The sequence below is a fragment of the Besnoitia besnoiti genome (assembly GCF_002563875.1).
Source record: "Besnoitia besnoiti strain Bb-Ger1 chromosome Unknown contig00007, whole genome shotgun sequence".
Classification (NCBI taxonomy): domain Eukaryota; phylum Apicomplexa; class Conoidasida; order Eucoccidiorida; family Sarcocystidae; genus Besnoitia; species Besnoitia besnoiti.
Window position 1 is genome coordinate 1,108,882 of NW_021703915.1, and position 20,086 is coordinate 1,128,967.

Here is a 20,086-nt window from a genome sequence, read left to right on the forward strand (position 1 = left end):
TTAGAAGGGGAGGGAGGATAAGAGTAAAGCGCCGAAGGAATGTGGTAATGAGCAGGTCCGGGTGAGTTACGTTAGGAAGGACGGTGAGAGAGGCGAGGTCAGAGGCGGAAAAGCCGCCGCAGCAGCAGGCAGCGCGCTCACTCGCGCGGCGGAGGGGGTCGAGGAGCCCGGTTGTTTGCTCCTTCAAGCATGAAAATCGAAACAAACTCGGGAATCAAAGAGAAACAGAAAGAAAGCCATGTGTTGCTTTTGCGACAATAGCGGGTCGCCGAGTGTCCGCATCGTGGCTCGCGGACAGCGTTTCCCGCAAATGGCGATCTTTCGTCAGCAGCAGGGCGTCCTTCTGAGGTCTTTCTCGCAGCAGAATGCGCACACACACACGAGTTCTTGGACGGTCTGCCGTGAGGCAGTATGTGACTCATCTTTTCTGCTGCTCGCCCGCCTCGTGAGTCCTTAGTCCCGCTATTGCTGCCCTGCTTCTGCGAAAAAACTCCGGGCGAGTGCGCATGCAGAGTCGGTGCTTATGTCTGCAATTTTGACCTCGTTTGGGCTTCATCTTTCGGTAGGCGCTCAGCAGTTCAAAAGGGGGTTTTGCAAAACGCGAACGCACAGAGAAATCAGTCGAGCCAGAATTGGGACGTGAGTGCGCCTTCGCACTGAAGCGGTGCTTGTGAAGCAAGGGAGCTCTCTGAACGTTCATGCCTTTCTGTTTCCGTCGATGTTCAACCGGATTTTCCCTCAGCTTCCTCTAGCACGTTCGCTCCAGGACGTCTGTAGACAGAGGGCAAGTCGCGCGAGTCTGCACATGTAGTTTTCATCACTTCGGGACTGTTGGAACGCCGGCAGAAGGCCACGGTCTCAACTGGGGTCTGGCTTCGGGGCACGTTCCGCGCTCTGTTGGCTCGCATATGAACGCTGCGGCGGATTCTCGACACAGACTAGTTTCTACTTGTCTTTGCAGCAAAGCTCGGGTTTGCTCGGTTAACTCGAATCACTCGGGAGAATGTATCTCCCGTTTGAAAGGAACGGGGTGCGCGTGTCTCTCCGGATCGATGTGAAGTGTAGTCGAGAGCGGCCGCAGCGTGTGGATATAGCGAGGAGCTTCTTAGGGGAGAGAAACACCCGCAGCGCTACTTGTTGAATTAGTTCTCCCTTGGAGTGTAGAGTCAGAACGTGCGTCCGGAGATATGCGTAGCATAGTTCTAAAGGGCTCGACCTCTCTTTTTTTGTGAGATGAGTGACCGGATACCAGCGCGCGCGGGGAGAGGGGGGCGGGGTGGGGGGGGGAGGGGGCGGGTCCATTGCGCATATGGGTGTGGACAAACGGTTTCTTTGAGACCCTACAAGAAATTCCGAAGCTTCTGCTGGCTTAGGGCTTCTACAGTCACGATGCAAAAAAAAAAAGATGCAGCAATACCCTCACTGCAATCCACATCGCTTGTTATGTCTACAGAAAGCTTCCTTCGACAAGAAGCGTCTTTCTAGGACAGTAAATCTACCCAAAGTATATATCGGAAAGCAAAGCCTGCAGGCTTCTAATGCAACTAAATGTTTGCGAATTCCCCTTACCGTGTATGTCGCAAGCGAAGACATCAAGCTTTTTATCGATCACAGAAGAGTACCAATGCAATCGTTATCAAACTTCGACGACATGAGCCGTTCGGACGGTTACTGTGTGAAAGTTCCCGTACCTGACGGGCACTCCGGCGGGGGAGAGAGCCTCCGTCTTGAAGAGCAAGTCATTAAAGCCTTTTTTCTGCGGGCACCTTCCGTCTGCTGTCTCCTATATCATAAACCGAACCGAACCCCGAACGCAAACGGCAACGCGGCAGCCACGCGTGTGCGCATGCTTTGCAGTCGTGCACTTCATATCGCCTTTCTGGGAAAAGGATTCTGTGGTGACCCAGCCCTCAGCACAGTTCTCTGGCGCTTGCAGGCATGGGCCGATCCGACTTCATACACAGCGAGATTATTTTACAGGATCCAAATGCCACAACGATATAACAAGCTTTGTTACGCTACGCGCTGCAGATGATGCAGTCATCGAGGTTCTTCGGGGTTTCCCTGCCACCCAGCTGAACTGCAGGGAAACAGTGGACACCGCCGGTCGCTGGTGATTTCGGACATAGCACTTTCTGACTTGAAATCCCAGAGCAGCTGGCATCGTTGTTGCCTCGGCACAAAGTCTCTATTTCATCCAGTCTGCGGCTTTCATGCGACATGTCGTTGTCAGCAGGTGATCCGGTTTCACCTTCAGTCAAACAAAGGGGAGGATTAACGACAGTAGAAACACACCCAGATGCTGAAGGACAGGCGCCAGACTTATCCGTCATGATGGCTCTGATTTCTTCAACGTCACTCGTTTGAGCTCCACCAACTCCGCCTGTTAAATGCGAACACAAGCAGCGCACACACATCCTGCTGATGCACCTGCGGTGTCCACAAGCTGCCCTACATGAGTCGCTTACTACGCAGTGTAACAGAAACTATGAGTTGATCACGCATACGTGACGCAGGGGTCGATTTCTGACAGTCTTCTTCTCAAAAATGTCTGCGCAAGCAATGTATGCTTCTGAATAGTGCCTCGACAACACCGGCTCTGTCGAAGTCGCAAGCGCTGGGATACGCAGAGTTGAGGCGAAACGTTTCTTCAATTGTCTAAGTGGCACGAAGAAGTGACAAAGGGTCGCGTTGGCTGCCTGCTTTGGTGATAGCACGAAACATGATCTGCCATTTGCACTGAAATTCGAGCTCTGCCAGGTTTATATTTCTTATCTTCCCGCAGTAACCTCTCCTGCTTGCTTACTGCTGGGGCCGCCGACGCATCCTACGTCTTCTCCGCAGTTGTTCGCACACACGGCCGGCGCCTCGTAAACTAAACTATCCTACGGACAGAAGTCGCAGTGCACCGATTGGCATTACAGAGGCTGTGCATGCTTTGCCCCTTGTCAACATCGCAGATCCCCAAGGAAGCTCATCGCCGATAAACAAAGTCTGTAAAACCTCTTGCTCTGTATAAAAAGGAGAGCTTCTCCGCCTCGAGTTTCCGTAGGTATGTGTTGCATGTAATACAGCAACCTTGGCGCTGCCAGCTAAGACGGGGCTCGCTCGCAGACTCTTGCTGGTCGACGCAAAGCGTGGCTCACGAAACAGCCGTGATTGTGCTTTCGAGTGCCCGTTGGCCGGCCCACAAATTAACCAGTGGGGCACACCGCCGGTAAGAAGAAACCCTTGTCAAAAGGAACAGAATGCAGCCGAGTGCTTACCGCCTTCCGATGCCCACAGCGTGGCGACAGCGGGCTACATAGGACAGCGCGCCACCCGTCAGAGGAGCGAAAATCTCTTAGAACCATGTGCAAGAAGACTTCTCACCTTCTTGTAGCACGCCCAGTCTCCACTTGATCTACCGTCTTCCCCAAGCCCCTTTCTGGCGACACTTCCATTTCTTTTGGCGCTGCAGACATTGTCCGCGGCATTTTGGAAAGAACTGCAGAAACGCCTAACTTGCTCATCCAGGAGCTTAGTGATTTCGCTTGGGCGTGAGGCATGGTTCGTAGTTGAGGCGTTGACAGCGCCTAAGCATGGAATATGATTCCCACAGTTATCGACACACTGAACTTCGCGTTTGCTGGATTGGAGAGGATGCGCATCATAACACCGCCACTCGTTGGTCTGCTGCCCTCCGACGCCTTTTCCAAACCGTGCAACAGCCGTCCGATTGCAAAAAGATGAGTATTTCTTGTCGCAGAGCCGAACGAACTCCTCTTGACACCAGCGATCCAACTGCTGTTGTAGCGCCCCCGCTGTGGCGAGTTCTTCAGCAGCTGCAAATGAAGGGGAAGTCAGAAATCCTGAAAGCAGAAATGCCGAACGGACGTATATGCTCGATATGGACGGAGACGGGACGAGTGCCAAATCGATGAACTACACCGCGCGCAACAGCAGTGATCTCCCAACTTGGAGGGACGGGACCGCGTACCGTATGCACATGGGAACTATCACCACATAGTCCCCTACAGTGACCAGTCACGAACGGCGTGCCTACGTATGTGGCGAAAATGTACAAATGTAGTGTGCGAAGGTTACAACTTTTATTGATCTGACCGGCGAGGGGGCCGCTAGAGAAGCTCGATTACTCGTCGATTCTTACCGGGGCCGGTCGACGCAAACGAGCTGGTCTTCTCATTCACCAAGCAGGAGGCAGTGAGTACCGCCATGAAAACCGGCGTGACTCTCACGGCATGAGTGAACGCCATACTGCTATCTTGGATGAGGGAGGCTGCGCAAACTGATCGCAATAATGTACGTCGCACCGTCCTGGCGGCGATGGGTCCGCTACACTAAGTAGCAACAGTATCGCCGGGAACCTGTAGTTGCTATTTCCAGCAACAAGCATGAAGAAAACTAGCAAAGGAATAATACTGGAGTATAAGAGGGGCGGTATCGGACACGGCTTCCGTACGAAACAGAACCCATAAGAGACGGGACCGCGCCAACAGGCACGAGCGCAGGCCGGTGGCTAACTGCGGCCGGACACAGAATACTCGATCTGCGGACTGCCCTTCTGTGGCTAATGCAGCCGTCCGGGACAAAAAGCTCGACTTGGGAAGCGTGCCAGCCTCAGAGCAAAGTCAGGTGCCATCCTCGGACGTGAAGTGTCACAAAAACATAATAACGCCAACTGATACGCGCTGATGAAAATCTGCGAGTGAGTCGTGCGTACGCCGGGTGTCCTGACGGAGTTTCGGGGCGTTCTCACCATTAGAACTCCTGATGCTCTGCGTACGGCTGTTATTCGTGTGTCGTCCAGCTAACAAATGTTACTCAGGTACGATATGAGTCGGAATGTCCCTGCTCCTACTTTCTTGCTGTCCATGACTAAATACATGCGTTACTCTGCGGACCTTGTACAGCTGCACCTGTGGAGAGAACAGAAGGGATCATACAACAGGCTGCCAAGCGCTAGAATGATATTGCCGCGCCGCCGTCTTCGTTAGCTAAGGGGATGAACGAAAGCAACGACGCATTACGCCATCGCTTCAGCGCTTGCGTGAAAGAGAAGCCAAACGGGTTTGTTTTTTGTTTCACGAAGAATATTCAACATCGTGACAGGCAATTTGAAAAGCCATATAAGGGCCTCACTGCGGATGCATACGGGGCAGGTAGGAGTAACTCCTGGGACTCTGCACACTGGCTGTTCCAAACCGAAGTGCCACCAATTAGCGATAGCTCAAATCCGGAGTCGTATGGTGTCTTCTGAACAACTACACAATACGAAATGAGGCAAAATGAGCGATAGCTCAAACCCAGGGCCGTTACGTTCCACCATCTATACACAATACTATCCTGATCAAATGCTTGCCTGTGGGAATCTTGACGAACTCTGTGATCTGGTTTTACTACTCTGCATGTCGTGCGAGCTGCAGCGCGTCTCCGGCGCGTGACTAGCAACGATACGCCATAGGTGCCTCTTGCAGTTTTCCTAGTGCAATCACAGTCTCTCTCACTTTCGTTCAGCTACCGATTGCGAACTGTGCTGGTATGGGCAAGGCGACTCCAACAGTCCGCCTAAAGTAGGCCGTGTATTCATTCGCTAGTTGACAGGGTTTCTGCGATTTCAAGTTAGTTACGTGCGACAGAGTTCCTCTAGCCAGATGACGGGTGCGATAGGGCCCCGTGTAACGGGGGCAGGATGCGATGATGCGAAGATTGTACCGACAGCAGTCTTCTAATGCCCTGTCGAGTGGGTGCTAATTCATGGCCTGAATCTTCAAGAGCAACCAAGCAGCAGTAGTTATGCTGCCGTGTGTTCCCTCACTGGCTCAGGAGGAGACATGCGCATAGCTTGCCACTCAAGGGGGGAGGCATCGCACCGAAGAACACAGGAAATGTCAAAAGCCTAGCGCAGAGGAAGGCAAGGAGCCAGAATGATAGTGGAGGAGGCACAGTGGCCCCGAGCACAGCCAGACGCTATCTCAGGGATGTAAGCATGTTGCACGGATGCACAGATTAACATGATCCACAACCGTCCTGAATCTGCTTCTCCGTCCAGCTTGTGCCTGTGGACAAGTTCGGGGGACGCCATGCAGCTCGACCGAACCCCTTCCCGTTCCGTCTTCAACAAATGTGTTCATCCACGTGTCGGAGCGGGGCTTTCTCTGTGCCTCAGGCCGTGGATGCAGACTGCAGCGGCCAGCGGGCTCCTCGAGCCGTCTCCGTGCACCGTTGGCTGGTAGACGGTCTGAGGCCGCATCGCACGTCTGTGCCGCTGAAAACTGTTCGCTCGTGATATCGGGGTCGCTCGTCTATGGAGCTAGGTGGAATTTGTCCATTACAGTGCCAAATCAACACAAATTATACGTTTCTGTGCCTTCTTCGCTCGCCTCGCTGCCTCCTCTTCTGGCTCGGAGTCCCAGTGCCTACATTGCGCCACATGCTTGCATGTTTCACTTTTCTCCGCTTGACGCTTTCTTCGGTGCCTGATGGTTCTGCGAGATTTGTACCTCCCGAGACGGCTGCGTGTGCTGCGAATGAGCAGAGGGATGGTGCTAAAGAAGCCTGATGATGCTCGAGCCCTAGCAGACGGCGCAGCAGCTGCGATTGCAAACCTGCTACTGTGAGGGAAAATCGGAAGGAGCGAATGGAATCGGCGCATCAAGTCGGCGGCTTATTTTGCGCTCGTGTAGGGGTTCAGGAGTTCAACCTTAGCGGCTTGCGATGCCCACTTCGATTTTTAGTCCCGCGATGAAATGAAGTTTAACGCTTATATGCCTGGGTTTCCCCTGTCACGCGCGCGGTGGCTAACGCCGAACGTGAAGTTGTGATTGAAGATAAGGCGCTCGAGACCCGCAGCCCAATTTTACGGTTTGTTCAACAGAGGCAGACTGCGCAGCTGTTTCGCGTTCCGCGTGCAGCGCCGTTTCCCAGAGGAAGAGCGGGAACCCTCCGCAGCTTCGACAGATCGGCCGCTGCAGGCAACGACGAAGCAACACGCCGCTGCCCAGAATTAATGAAAAAGAGTTGGAGTAGGGGGCGAGCTTTCAGAAAGGCAGAACACTGGCGGCGGACTGCCTGCTGGCACGACAGTTTGCGCGTGTGCGCCAGGTCGGCATCTGGCGCAGCCAGCCCGCACCTACCCAACGGACGCGTGCAGTCCCTATTTTAGCTATTTTTTTGAGGTTTCCCTCTCTCATGACATACAGACACAGGGGACGACGTCTCGAAAGATATGCGCTGCGGTGAACTCGGCAGCAGCTCGAGAGAGTCGGCCGGCTGCCACCGCGCATGCAACGTCTCATCGAGTGATTGGCGAGCAGCTGCTTCAGATGTTCAGGTTTTTGGTGAGCGCGTGAGACCCGAGTCGCTGCGTAGCAGCTCATTTTCTCGTTGATTCCCTTACTTCCCACGTTTTCTGTTCACTCTTTTCTTCTATTCGGCTCTCCGAATGTCCCGTCCGCAGTCTACACTGGCGCTTGTCTTCCGCTCCGCGCCGTACACACGGTGAAGTGATCTGTGTGCGCGGGTGTCTTCTCAGCATGCGGCTCATCGCAGACGCGGCATTGCATCGCTCTCCTTCCTGTTCTTCGGGAGCCCCGCACGGGCTGAAACTTCCTTTCTTCTCCGCGCAGGGCCTCGTTTCCCCCTCCAATCCGCAAGCGCCGCTCCTCCGCGACCCGAGCGGCGCGGCGGCGCCTCTCAGCAGCTTCGCCGAGGCCTGCAACGTAGAGCCGAGAGCGTACGTTTAAGTATGTATATCTCCACGCTGCAGAGAGCCAGAGACGCCAGCGCCACGGAGGGGGACTGTGAAGCAGATAGAGGCCCTCTCCGCACAAGGGGCCTCCGCGATACACACGCCGCAGGCGCGCGCCGCAATCTCTACTCACCCGTGTCGCTTCGCCGGAGTCAGGGCTCCAGGCCGCCGTCTTCACGGCTGTATTGCGCGTCTATATGTTCGTCTCCCTGTGCTCTGTTCACAGAGAAGGACCTGTCTGCGTGTCCCCCCCCCCACCCCCCCCTCTAAACCCCTCCCGCGTGCTCTGTGAAGACTCACGCGAGGTCAATTCGAGGTCGGACTCTCGCGCGCCCCCCCCTCGCCTTCCCTATGACGACTTCCCCGTGGCGTCTGCCGCCCCTCCTGCCTCTGGCTTGCTTCGCTTCCTCTCCGCTCCTTCACTCCGTTTCAACCGAAGCTCGTCCGCAGTCGCCCTCCGCAGAACGCGTCTCGCCTCCCTCTCCCCCCGGGCCCGCTTCGGTTTGCCCCTCTGCCGCCCCCGACTTCTCTTTCGCCCGGCGCGCGGCTGGCTGCCTCCATCCTTCGCCCCGCGCCTCTCTAGAGGCTGGCGGACGCGCGCAGCTCGCTGCGCCGCGCTGCTGCACCACACAACCCGAGGGACGCGCCGCCGCCCGCCCGACAGCTTTTTTTTCTCGCTCCGCGGCGCAGCGCCGCAGCGAGCATGGCGCTGCTTCGCTGCGCGGTGCGCTGGAGCCTCGCTCTGTCTCTCCCTGGGCCACGCTTTTCCTCGTTCCTCCGCACTGCGGCGCCGGCGAGGCCGGGGGTTTGACGGCCGAGGGGCGTGGACGCGGGCGGAGCCAGAGGGGCGCAGAGGCCCGCGCGCCGGAACCAGCTGAGAGCGCGCCGCGCTCTGGTCGGCGAGGGCGAGAGAACGCGGCCTGGGGCCAGTTGACAAGGAGTGGAGGAGGAGGAGGCGCCGCGCTCTCGCCTGTCTCCCTCGTTCCCCCCCGCCCGCTGGGCGCCCTGCCGCGTTCTCCTTCGCCTTCGTCGGCAACGCGCCCGTCGTCGACTGGCTCTCCGTCGCCTTCCCCCTTCGCTCCTCGCTCTGGTAGTCCCGCTTCTCTGCTTTCCTTCTCTCCGCGGCCTGGCTCCCCCCCCCTTCCGGGCTGGCTCCCCTCGCGTGCGGTCGCCGCGCCTGCGGCTTGCGCCGGCGTTCCCTCTGCTTCGTCCGCCGACGTGCCTGCGTCTGTCGCCTCGCCTTCGCTCTCTGCGTGTCCCTCCCCCTTGCACCCGCGATCTCCCTCAGCTGGCGGCGCGCGGGGGGCGTCGGCGGCGGACGTGGCGGCGCTCGCCGCCCACGCAGCGCCGTCGGCGCGTCTGCTGGCGCGGCTATGGGCGGCGGCGGAGGGGAGGGGCCCTGACGCGCCGCCGCGGCTGGGGAGTGCGTCGGGGCGAGCCGAGCCGAAGGCCGAGGGGGCTGGCGTCTCCGCTGCGAGGCTGCGACTCAAAGAGCGCGAGCGGGGCGGCAGTGCCCAGCGGGCAGACGCCGCGGCTCTGCTCCTCTGCACGCTGTTGGCTGACGGCGACGGCAAGTCCTGGGCGCCTGCGGCTCTTGCGGCGTGCCCCTCTGTCTCCGCATTTGATGTCGTCTTGTCTCAGCTCGTGAAGGACCTGCCAGAGGGGCCTGCCAGCGAGCCGCCTGCCGACTCCTCGTGGACTCGCCGCATCACCGCACTCTTCTCGTCTGCCCCCTCCTCGCTCGCGTCTCCGCCGACGGCGGCCCCCGGTGACCTCTCGCGCGCCACTGCCGCACAGGCAATCGGCTTTCTGTCTCGAATGCTGCTGCAGCCGCTCGACGCGACCCTGCTCTCCGCGCGCCTCCCGCCTTCGCTCTCGCGCCTCCTCAACCAAGTCGACGACCCCTGCCCATGCACAGGCGAGGCTCTGTTCCTCGCCCGGCCGCAGCCCGCCTCGCCTTCTTCCTCTCGCCCCGCGGCGCGCCAGGGGCCCGCGGGGGCCGACGACTGGGGCGACGACTGGGAGGCGTGGCGCGACGCGGAGAGTGTCGCGCTGCGCGTGGTTTTCTCCAACTGGCTGCATGCGCTCGTCACGAAGGCCACGCGCCACGCGGACAAGGACGAACGAACCGAGTTCGCTCTCTTCCACACAGAGCCTGAGGAAATGCCTTTCTTCTCGTTTCACCTTGAGGAAGACGACGCAGACCTCCCTGTCCTCGCCTCGTGGCTGGGACCTCACCATCCTCCTCTGGCCTCTGCGGCTTCCTCTCCCGACGCTGACCTCGAAAGCGCCTCGCTCCAGCGCCACGCGGTCACGGAGCTGCGGCAGCTCCTCGCGCTGTCGTTCCTCCGCTACGCGCTGCTTGCGCTTCCTCTCTTTCCATCTTCGGCAACTTCGGCCTCTGCGGCGGCCGCACGCGCCGCGCCTGCGTCGCGGGCGCCGCCTTTTCCTTCCGCGTTCCCGTTCGGCGAGCGCGCGGCAGAGATGCGGCGTCGCGGCGTGGAGGAGGTGGCGCAGAGACTCGTGCTGCTTCTCTTCGGCGCGGCGCCTGATGTCCTTCGGTGGTCTGTGCCTTGCCAGCGCCTGTGGCTGGACACGCTTCGCCTCGCGTGCCTCCAGGGGCGACTTCGCTCGTGCTTTTCTCTAGAAGGCGAGGGGGACGTGCCTGGCGCGCGTTTGGCTCGCTCGCAGCCTGGCTGGATGCGCCCCTGGGGAGGCGTGTTTCGCGCGCGGCCTGACTCTCCGCACGCGGCTCTCCATCACCACGCCCTCGCGCGTTCTCCCTGGGCCTCGGGCGCTTTGCGCGGGGGCGGCGTGCCCGCGGGCCAGACGCCCGCAGGGGCTTTTCTACGCGCGTTCGCGTCGTCTTCTGCAGCGCCGGCGCCGCTCAGCGACTCGCTCCTGCTCACGGCGCAAGCTTTGCTGCTCTCCTCGCCCGTGGCAGCGGGGAGCTGCCTCGTCGCTCTCGTGGGGACGCTGCGCGACAGCATGAGAGATGCCTCCGAGCGCCGGGATGCCGCCCTCGCCCGCCGCACGAGCCCGCCCTCGCGGTCTGTCTCCTCCTTCTTCTCTGCGCTCCTCCGAAGGCCCGACGCAGCTTCCCAGCCCCCGCCTGGCGCGAGCGCCCCTTCAGCGGCTGCTTCTGCTGTCCTGCCGGCCGTCGACCCCCTCGCGGTCCCTCTGCTCCCCTCCGCGTTTCTCTTCTTCGCGGGCAGCGCGCTCGACGCGCTCAGTCTCGCCCTCCTGCCGCGGGATGCGCCCTGTGAGCCTGCGCCTGCAACGCTCGAGGCCCCGCAGCCGCCGCAGGGCGACGCCGCCGCAGGCCTACCAGCGGAGGCAGGAGGGGCGGAGGGGGCAGCGCGCCCGCGGAGAACGCCCCCTCTGAGCCGCAGGCGGGCGCCCTGCGCTCGCTGCTTCTCGCGCTGCGTCTGCCGGCGTTCGCCGCGGCGGAGCCCTCTGGCACGGAAGGCGGCGCGAGCAACGCGAAGCGCGAGGCGGCGCGGCGGCCTGCGTGGGCGAGCGCACGCGGCGCCGCGCCCTGTCAGCTCTTGCCGTTCGTTCTCGCGGCGAAATCGACGCACCCAAACGACACGCCTCCTCTGCAGATCGCAGCGCCCGCCGCGGGAAAGCAAGGCGCCCTCTTGACGCACGAGTCAGACGCCCGCGTCGCCCAGGCGCCCTCGGCGTGCGCAATCGACCTTGCGTCCCTGTTTGCAGCTTTCCTCTGCGCGATCGTGGGCAGCGCGCCCTACCTGACCAGCGCTGTTCACGCGCAACTGCTGGACGCGTCGCCGGTCCCCGCCTCTCGCTGCGACGGCGACGCGGTGGCGCAGCCGGCGCTTCCCTGCGCGAGTGCGCGCTCGCTGCCGGCAACCGTCGCCTCTCGCGACACGCTGGCGAGCCAAGTCTCGGCTGCCCTCGCGCGCGCGCCGCCGGACTCGCTGCCATTCCTGCTTCGCGGCGCGAGCGGAGAGGGCAGCGACGGCCAAGCAGACATCGGGCGAGCCTTCATTCGCTTCGCGCTGCGCGTGGGGGACTTGAGGCACCTAGAGGTGCTCAGAAAGGACGACGAACACGTGGCGCAGCCACCAGCGGCGCGGACCCAGGCGTCTCCTGCGCCAGCCTTGCCCTGCGCGGAAACCTGGTGCAGCAGCGGAAGTAAAGCCGCGCCGCGTTTTGAGGAGAAGCACGCGCCAGTTGACCGCGAGGCGCGCGAACGCGACGCAGACTGGGCGAAACCGATTCGCCACGCCGTCCGCCTGTGGATGGCTCCGCAAAGTAGGCTCGTCCCCGCGAAGAGCAAACTCCAGACACTGGCCTCCCGCAGAGACTGCCCACATGCGCGCACATGCGGTAGCTGTCCGTGTAAAATATGCAAATTTGAGGGCGCACGGGCCTGCGCAGAGCCGAAACGGCATATGCGCACATAGATATCAAAGCGTAGATGCATGCATGCATGGCTTTGGACGTGAAATATGTAGAGGATGGAACATGGTGGAGCGAAGGCGGGGTTCGGCGACCGTGGAGGTAGCCAGTCCGTGAGCAGCAGCCTACTGATGGGCGATCTCCACCGTTTATACTCTTTACATCTACAAACGGCACCCAGAAAGAGGGACGAAATACAGTCCCACGCGTATGTGGAGGAGTTTGGTATGACCGACGAACATGAACGCGGACAGTCTAGTCTCGCACACCGCGTGGAGTGCGTGACACCTTCGGGGAGGTTTCAGTGTCTTTCTTCAAGTTTCCTACACATCTATACATGTATCAATGCATTGTACATATGTATGCATGTATATATAGATATAGATATACATATGCATACGTGTATAAAATACACATACATGTACATATTCAATAACCTCGATTTCGAGCGTGTGCGTGTGTTGCTTCGTGCACTCGCTTGTCAATTCAGGCCTCGCGTCTCGTCATTTCACGGCTTGGATCGAGGAGATGCTTTCGGGAGCTCTCCAGGGCATGCAGCTGTTGCTCCTGGAGGACTTTATTGAATGGCCCGCGCGGCAGGCTGCAGACGCCTTTTTCGACTGGGACATGGACTCGATCCTTGCGCAGACGATCGCGCTTCTGCAGCCGCCTCCGCCGCCGGCTGCAGGCTTTGCGGGGCCGCCGCTCGCGGCTGTGGCGAAGTCTGCGACTGCTCCCCTGCGGGACCCCCCCTCCCCCGCGGCGGCTTCCTCCGCGATGCGTGGCACGTCTGGTCAGGCGCGTCCAGCGCGCGCTCCCGTCTCCTTTTTCTCGCTCTCGCCTCCTCCCTCGCCCTCGTCGCCCGCAGGGTCGCCCGTCTCGCTGTTCCTCTTCTCGAAGGAAACCAAGGCGGATGGGTCGCCGCCGCACGCGGTCGTGCGTGAGGAAAAGGAAATTCTGAAACGCTGCCTGATCGCCCGGCGAACGCGCGACGCGCCGGCGCGGGAAGAGGGCGAAGGCGCGCGGACCCCCGCGCCCGCTTTGCTGTCTGCAGAAGGCGCCGCGCGCGCCGCCGCAGTCCAAGAAGGACGCGGCGGCTCGCGGCTGGCGCTGCATCCCGCGGAAGATCGACGTCCGGAGGCGCTTGCACATGAAAGCGACACCCCGCCTTCTTCGCCGCCCGCCGCAGGAGACACGCCTGTCGCCGCCGGCCTTCTCCCTGCGCTGCCGCCGAATACGGCTCCTTCTTCGGGCTCGTTGGCCTTGTCCCCCTCTACGGAGTCTTCGGGGTTCCCTGCGGCGTCTGTGTTGCGCCTGGAGAGCGAGGCGACGCGGCCGCTGGCGCGTGAGGCGCGCGACGCCTTGTTCGTGCTCCTTCGCGACGACGAGGAGAGAAAGCACGCGCTGCACCAGCTCGCGCTGCTTTCGTGCTGCCCCCTGTCCTTTCCGCACCGCCAGCTCTGGCGTGCCGGCGCGTACGATGTCCTTCTGCTTCTCACAGCGAAAACTCTCGACTTCCTGCTGCGCGACCCCCGCGCGCTCGAGCTGTACGTACACCCCAAGGCGCCGCGCAGAGAGGCGCGAGAACGGGTCGCAGAGGAAACCCGAAAGGAAGGCGAGGCGGTCATTACCCCTTCGCGGGCTGAGGCGGAGGTCCAGGCGGCTTCCGGCACCGGGCCTGCAGAGACGCTTACGCCGCAGAGCACGTCTTCCTTCTCTGCTTTCCCTCCGGCGCCTCTGTCGTCGTGGCTCTCTTGCGGTGCGAATCACGTAGAGATCAGATGCAGGGGACCCAGCGACCCGCCACAGAGACGCGAAGATCCAGTGCCCCGCGAAAGCGAGCTCTCGCTACAGCATCCCGAGGAACCTGACGACAAGAAGGGTGCTGTGCCCTTCTCGCTGCCCCGGCCATCGCAGCTGCCCTTTCTTTCCTCCGGAGAGGCGAAGGACAGAAACGCGAACGACGGCGAGACGACGGAGAAGAAGGGTGGTGCCCGAGGGCCCCCCGCGACGACGGCACCGCAGCCCGCGGTGCTCGCCGAGAAGGCGAGGAAGGTGGGCGATGACAAGAAGAAGAACACGACGCCAGAAGAGAAGGCCTTCCTGCGAGACATCGAGAAAACGCGCGAAGAAAGACTTGAACTCTGGAGAGAGCTTCACTGGATGGTGCGGACGATTGCGAATAGTGCAGCAGGTGAGATTGAGTTCCGCTTTCGCTGTGGGGTTTCCGTTTCATTTCTTTGTCGCGCGTTCTTCACTGCACCCGTCACAGAGATTTTTTGCCGTCTCCTTCCAGCGCGTGGCACTGGCCTCTTCATCCCGCGTTTGCGTCTCCGCTCGCTGTTCCCTTTTGCTCTCTTCTTGTCGTCGCAGCCGCCGATTCGCCGCTCGTGGCCTCGCTTAGGACGCGAACTGCCTGGGAGCAGTTGCTGCTGCAAATCGTCCACGAGGTGTACGTACACCCGGCTCTGCTGTCTCCTGTCTTCCGCGAAGAACGCCAGAAGATCCCTGCCCTCTCGCTTCGCTTGTCCTCCCCGAGTCTCGTTTACTTCGAAGCCGTCAGGTCCGACTCCAGCGCCGCTGAATCCCCGCACCCTAAATCGAGGCGTGCATACCCGTGTGTCGATGAATACTCTCGCGTTACGCATACATCTGTGTGTCGCTGATGACTCCGGAGGGTCGCCCCCTTCGGGCATCTCTAGCTGTCAGCGTTGCTCATATAGATTCGCTTTCGAATGCACATGCCGACAAATAGTTACCCTGCATTTCGGGGTGCAATGGAGATTTCCCGGCTTTGGCACCCCGCGTCGCCGCTCTGGATACAGTTTGAATTCCAGCTTCTCACTCTGATTCTTTGCTACATCTCTGCACGTTACATGTCGATATGTATGCGCTTCGGAATGCGCTGGTAAACATATATCCCACCTGAATTGGGTGGTGTGTTAGTGTTTGTTCATCAACGTGGTGTGGATGAATTGTGACTGTGTCGCCTTTTTTTGTGCTCAGAGCGTTGCACAACCTCAAGTCTTCGCCTTGCTCTTCTTCGTCTTCCTCCCTTCCACTCGCGCGACGCGTCTACCTCAGCTGCGTGTACCCATTTTCTCTCCCGGGGGAGTCGCACACAGTTTTGGATCCGCTTCTTCTCCTTCCTCCGCCCCACGTGTCGGTTTTTCTTTCTCGGGCGTCCGCATCCGGCGCGCCGCTGTCCTCTGCGCTCCGGCACTCGTCGCTGGCGTCCACCTCGCCGCCGCCGTCTTCTGTTTTCTCTCTCCCCCCCGCGTGGCTGCCCCTGAGCGACACATCCCCGTTCTGCGCCTTGACGGCCTTTCCCGACGCGCTCGTTCTGCCCCACTCGCCTGCCTCGCATCTACCGCGCCGGCAGCTTCGTCAGCTCCTCTTGCATGCGAACGCCCCGCGAGGGCCCCCCGAAGCCCGCAGGGAGACTCCTGAGGCGCTGTCGCCCTCGGCCGCCCCCTCTTCCGGGTCGCAGGCGCGCGCGTGTGAATGCTCCGCCGAGTGTCCGCGCTGCTTCTACTTCTGCGCCGCCCATCATCTCGACGACGCGTCGCGCGAGCCGCCTCTCGCTGCGCCGCCCGACGGAGGCGCCGGGGAAGGAGACAGGCAAGGCCCGCAGGCGAGGTGGGGCTGGAGGCGAGAAGGAGTTGAAGTCGAAGCCCCTTCCCCCTCCGCAGGGACTCGAAGCGACCGCGGGGAGGAGGTCGATGAGTGCAGCAGCTTTCCTCGAAAGGGAGAGTTGAAGGCGAAGAGTGGAGAGGCACGTGGGAGTTGGGCCTCGCGCGAGCGAGACCCTCAACACGACACGAAAGCGCCCTTCGTCGTCTTCCTCCACGGACTGCGAGGCAGCGCGTGGAGGACGTGGCGGTGCAGCCGGTGCCACGACGACGTTCGCCTGCGTCCCGAAGACGCGTGGAAGCTCGACGCGCCGAGGGGCGATGCCCAGTCTCTCTCCCCCTCGCAGGCCGCCGCGCCTCCGCTGCTCCTTCCGGTCTCCGCTTCGTCCTCCTCTCGGACGCTCTTTTCTCCGAGCGACAGCGCGGGCGACGGCAGAAACAGGCCAGGCGCGATGCTGAGACGGTCGCGCGAGACAGGGCGCGCGGCGGAAGAGGCAGAAGAGAGGAGAGACCCTGCGGAAGCGGCGCCTTCCGCAGAGCTCTGCGCCTGCCAGGTCTGCGGGGCGACCGAGGCAGAGGCCTGCGTCGAGGAGAGAGACATTCAGGCCTTCAACTCGTACTTTTACCTCTGGCCGCGCTCGCTATTTGCCAGGCTTTACCCCCGGTGCCAAGTTCTGGCGATCGACTACCAGGTGAGCGCGGCGAAATGGCCGGCCAAGAAAACGCGCCACAACGCGCGAGAGCAGACTCAGCGGCGCCTGAGAAAGCCCCTTCTCAGGCGCCGGAAGCTTTAGACGTCTCCTCGCCGTCATCCCTTTTTTTTCGCGCTCCTGAGCTCTTCACAGTCTCTCCGCAGGTCGCTGATACGCTCAGGCCTCTCGCCCTTGGGCCTCGCGCGGTCCGCAGTTCAGCCGTTCACGTCCTCAGGCGCATGCGTGGTACATATATCTACATATATATCACATGTGGATTTTCACAGATATGCATCCACAAATATGCTTGTATAAATATATATTCACACATACATCTATATGAGTATCTCTGCAGGTGTTGCTACGTGGGGCATCGTGTGTATGTTGGCCGTCTCTTTCCGTTCTGTGCGCTGGGCTGAGTCGCTGCGTGTCGAGTCTTCTTTGGGCCTGCGCAGGCTCCTCTGTTTCGGGAGCAGCCGCCGTTCTACCGCCATCCGGCGAACCGCGGCGACTCCGCCGCTGCAGCGCCGGTGCGCAGCGACCTCGCGGACGATTTATCAAGTGTCGCCTTGCCCCTGCTTCCAGGCGAAGCGCCCGACACCGACCTGCAGACGGACGCCCCAAGAGACTCCTCCTCACCGCCTCCTCTCGCTCCTCTTCCCACTCCGTCTTCTCCTTCTTCTTCCGCGGCGCCTTCTTCTCCTTCTCTTTCTTCTTCGGCTTCTGTTGTTGCAGTTCGTCCGCTGAGCACGCGTCTGTTGGAGTGCGCAGGGCCCTCGGGTGTGACTCTGGAGCAGCTGGGGCGGAGTGCGCAGGAGCAGCTCCGCGCGGCGGGCGTCGGCGTGGAGGAGCGCCCGATTGTCTTCGTGGCGCACTCGATGGGAGGCCTGATCGCCGAGTATCTTCTTCTGCACGACCCTGACATCCGCAGACACACGCGCGCGGTGCTCTTCTTCGCCGCGCCTCTCGAAGGTGAGACTTCCGCGCTTCGCCGGCCTCAAACCCGATCCCCCCTGGTTCCTACCTCTGCGTCCCTTTTTCGTGCGGAAGCCTGCGAGTCCACTCTATCTGTGTCTCACGTATCTGTCTCATATATATATATATATATCATCTATGTATCTAGCTACCTGTGTATCTATGTATATATCCATCTGCTTATCTATCTATGTGTTTACATATGTATCTGTGTACCTCCCATCTATCTGTCTCTCTTTGCCTGTGTTTGCGCGCGGCGTCCTCAGGCTCGCCGCTGGCTGAGGGCGAGGGTGCACGCGTGCTCAGGAGTCTCTTGCCGCAGTATGTCCTCCAACTCTCGCCGGCGGACACCTCGCGGCAGACGCTCGCGGGCGCCTTCCGCGCCCTTCTCCAGTCTCCCCAAGGCCAGCGCATTCGCGTCGCCGCGCTCGGCGAAATGCAAGTCACGCCGCTGCCCTACATCGGTGAGTCGCGGCGATCTCCGCTTCGCTGCAGACGGCGTGTGTGTCTAGCAGACCAACCTCTCTAGGAAGCTGCCTAGAGATCTCCGCCTCTCTCTCTCGCGGCATGCGCATGCAGCCATAGATGGCCTTCGGCGATCCCCGGCGCGAGTGTCTCTGCGTGCGATGTCTCGCGAGCGAGGCTGTAGCGCAGCGGCGCGCGTCGAAGCGCCGGGCGCGCAGCTTCCCACGCTCTTGCGTTTTTTACTTGCTTTTTTCAGGCGGGAGCACGTTGATCGTGCCTCCGTGGTCAGCGATGCCGGAGTGGCTGCCGGCCTCGCCGCGGGTTTTGGTGGACGTTGATCACACGCAGGTGTGCAAACCTGCGACGCCGGGGGACGTGCGGTTTCGGGTGCTGGCGCAACTTCTCGACCAAACTGCGGCTGCCGCGCGCTCTGAGGCGAACGCCGCAGCGCCGAAGGAGCCGCGAGAGAGCGACGCCCGCGGCGGCGCGGAGAGCGAGAAGCGATAGAACGCGAACATGCCGCCAAAGAAACAGCTCGTGGAAACGCGCAAGGAGACAGGGAACAAATGAGAAAGCACCACAAAACGGACGTCACACGCAGGGAGAAAAGGGTTCGAACTCACCGAGGGAACAGAACGTGGAAAATTATTTTTAACGGGCAGAAAACCGTGAACACGTAGTCGAGAATATATATATACATACGGTTATATATATGTATATATACACGCACGTATGTGTATGTATTTTGTCTCGTTCCTGTCTCTGCGTGGCGCTCTCGAAGCTGTTTTTTTTACGTGAGTTGCTGCATGCTTACAGGGATTCCTTTGCTTGTTTGGGTATGTGACAAATTTCACTCAAAAATTGTGGTCCGCAGGCCGCCTGTCCGCAATGCGCGCCAGGGCGTGGAAAGCCTGCGGAAAACAGCTCCCCACCGTTTTTGATCAAATGTGCCTACATCTAGGTATAGGCATACAAATGTATAGAATATCACGCCACGGTCAGACCTTTAGTCCATTCGATAGGACGCCGCAGTTCCGCCTGCAGGCAAACGCCTTGCCTCACAAGCACACAGGGCGGTTTCAGCTCGCTCTTTCGCCTCTCGGCTTTAGAGTCATCGAGGGGAGCAAATGCTCCCACGCGCTTCGCTCTCTCGTATACCCGAATCTGGAGGGAGTCTCGATCAGCCGCAGACGACACACGCGCAGCGAGATCGACGACTTTTAGCTGCTCCACTAGGCCCCTGAGCACGAGAGGCAAGTGCGGCTAGGTCCGTGCATCCTCACGCCGCGTCTAGAAGACCTCGCGGGGGTGGGGGAATTTCGCTCGTCTGGGGTCATTGCGGCGGGAGCAGCTTCTCTTCCTCGCTTTCGAGTCTGACTGCTTCTCTGCGTGCTGCGAGCTCTTCGAGCACTGCGAGTATGCCGCTGCCTCGTCTGCAGAGGGGCGACTCGCACTCCAGTAGGAGACGCGGCCGCACTACCAGGCGGAGGGGAGAGCAACGGCAGGAAATTCGTCTGGATGTGGCTGGAAACCGCTAAACAAGACTGCAAAAAGGTGTATATCTACATGTTTCGGTGTGTACTGTGGATCTCTAGGCTCTTCATTCTGCGTCAGAGGGTTGTGCGCGGCGTCGCGAAGCCAGGCGGAACTCTAGATTTCTCCGCTGGCGTGTGTCAGTCCTCTCCCTCTCTCGCCCCTGTAGCTAAGCGCTGAGGAAACGAATAATACGGCTAGAGCTACAGTCGCTGCACGCCGCCCTGAGTCTGTGCACGGCAACGAGCTCGAGATGAGAAGGAAAACTGCGCCGCCTGTGGAGGGCCGTGAAAGTGAGACGCTGCAGAGAAGAGATCATCATCAGCCGCAGACGCGAGCGGAAGGAGAGGAGAGAGGTCTGAGGAGGGCGCGCGTACACTTCGTCTAACAGAGGAAAACGAGAGGAAAGGAGGGTCGACGCAACTACTTGGTGAGGAACTCGAGGGCGAGAGGCGGCGTACAGAGAGACGAGTCCTCACGGCCGCAGGGAGACAGACGCACATGAGGCCATGGAGGCAGCACAGGCCCCCCGGCGCATGAAAAAGGCCTCGGTAGCAGAGGAAAAAGAAAAACCGCGAGAGGAGAAGAGGCGAACTGGAGGGCAGCGTAACGGC

General features: G+C 60.4%; 2 protein-coding genes across 2 annotated transcripts; one reads left to right on the forward strand and one right to left on the reverse strand.

Annotated features, from left to right (window-relative positions):
* Positions 1–2,018: 2,018 nt before the first annotated feature.
* On the reverse strand, positions 2,019–4,256 carry BESB_071830 (microneme protein MIC13; the record flags this gene model as incomplete). Its single annotated transcript, XM_029365556.1, has 4 exons — positions 2,019–2,383; positions 2,807–2,885; positions 3,373–3,851; positions 4,151–4,256. The coding sequence occupies 4 exons, from the start codon at positions 4,254–4,256 to the stop codon at positions 2,019–2,021; spliced, it is 1,029 nt and encodes a 342-aa protein (XP_029218040.1).
* A 3,845-nt stretch (positions 4,257–8,101) lies between these two features.
* Positions 8,102–18,446, forward strand: BESB_071840 (uncharacterized protein; the record flags this gene model as incomplete). The annotated part of the gene is made up of 8 exons (XM_029365557.1): positions 8,102–10,982; positions 11,048–12,028; positions 12,666–14,369; positions 14,549–14,738; positions 15,182–16,499; positions 16,955–17,471; positions 17,741–17,938; positions 18,196–18,446. 8 exons carry the CDS (start codon positions 8,102–8,104, stop codon positions 18,444–18,446), a joined length of 8,040 nt encoding a protein of 2,679 aa, XP_029218041.1.
* Between the last annotated feature and the right edge of the window lie 1,640 nt (positions 18,447–20,086).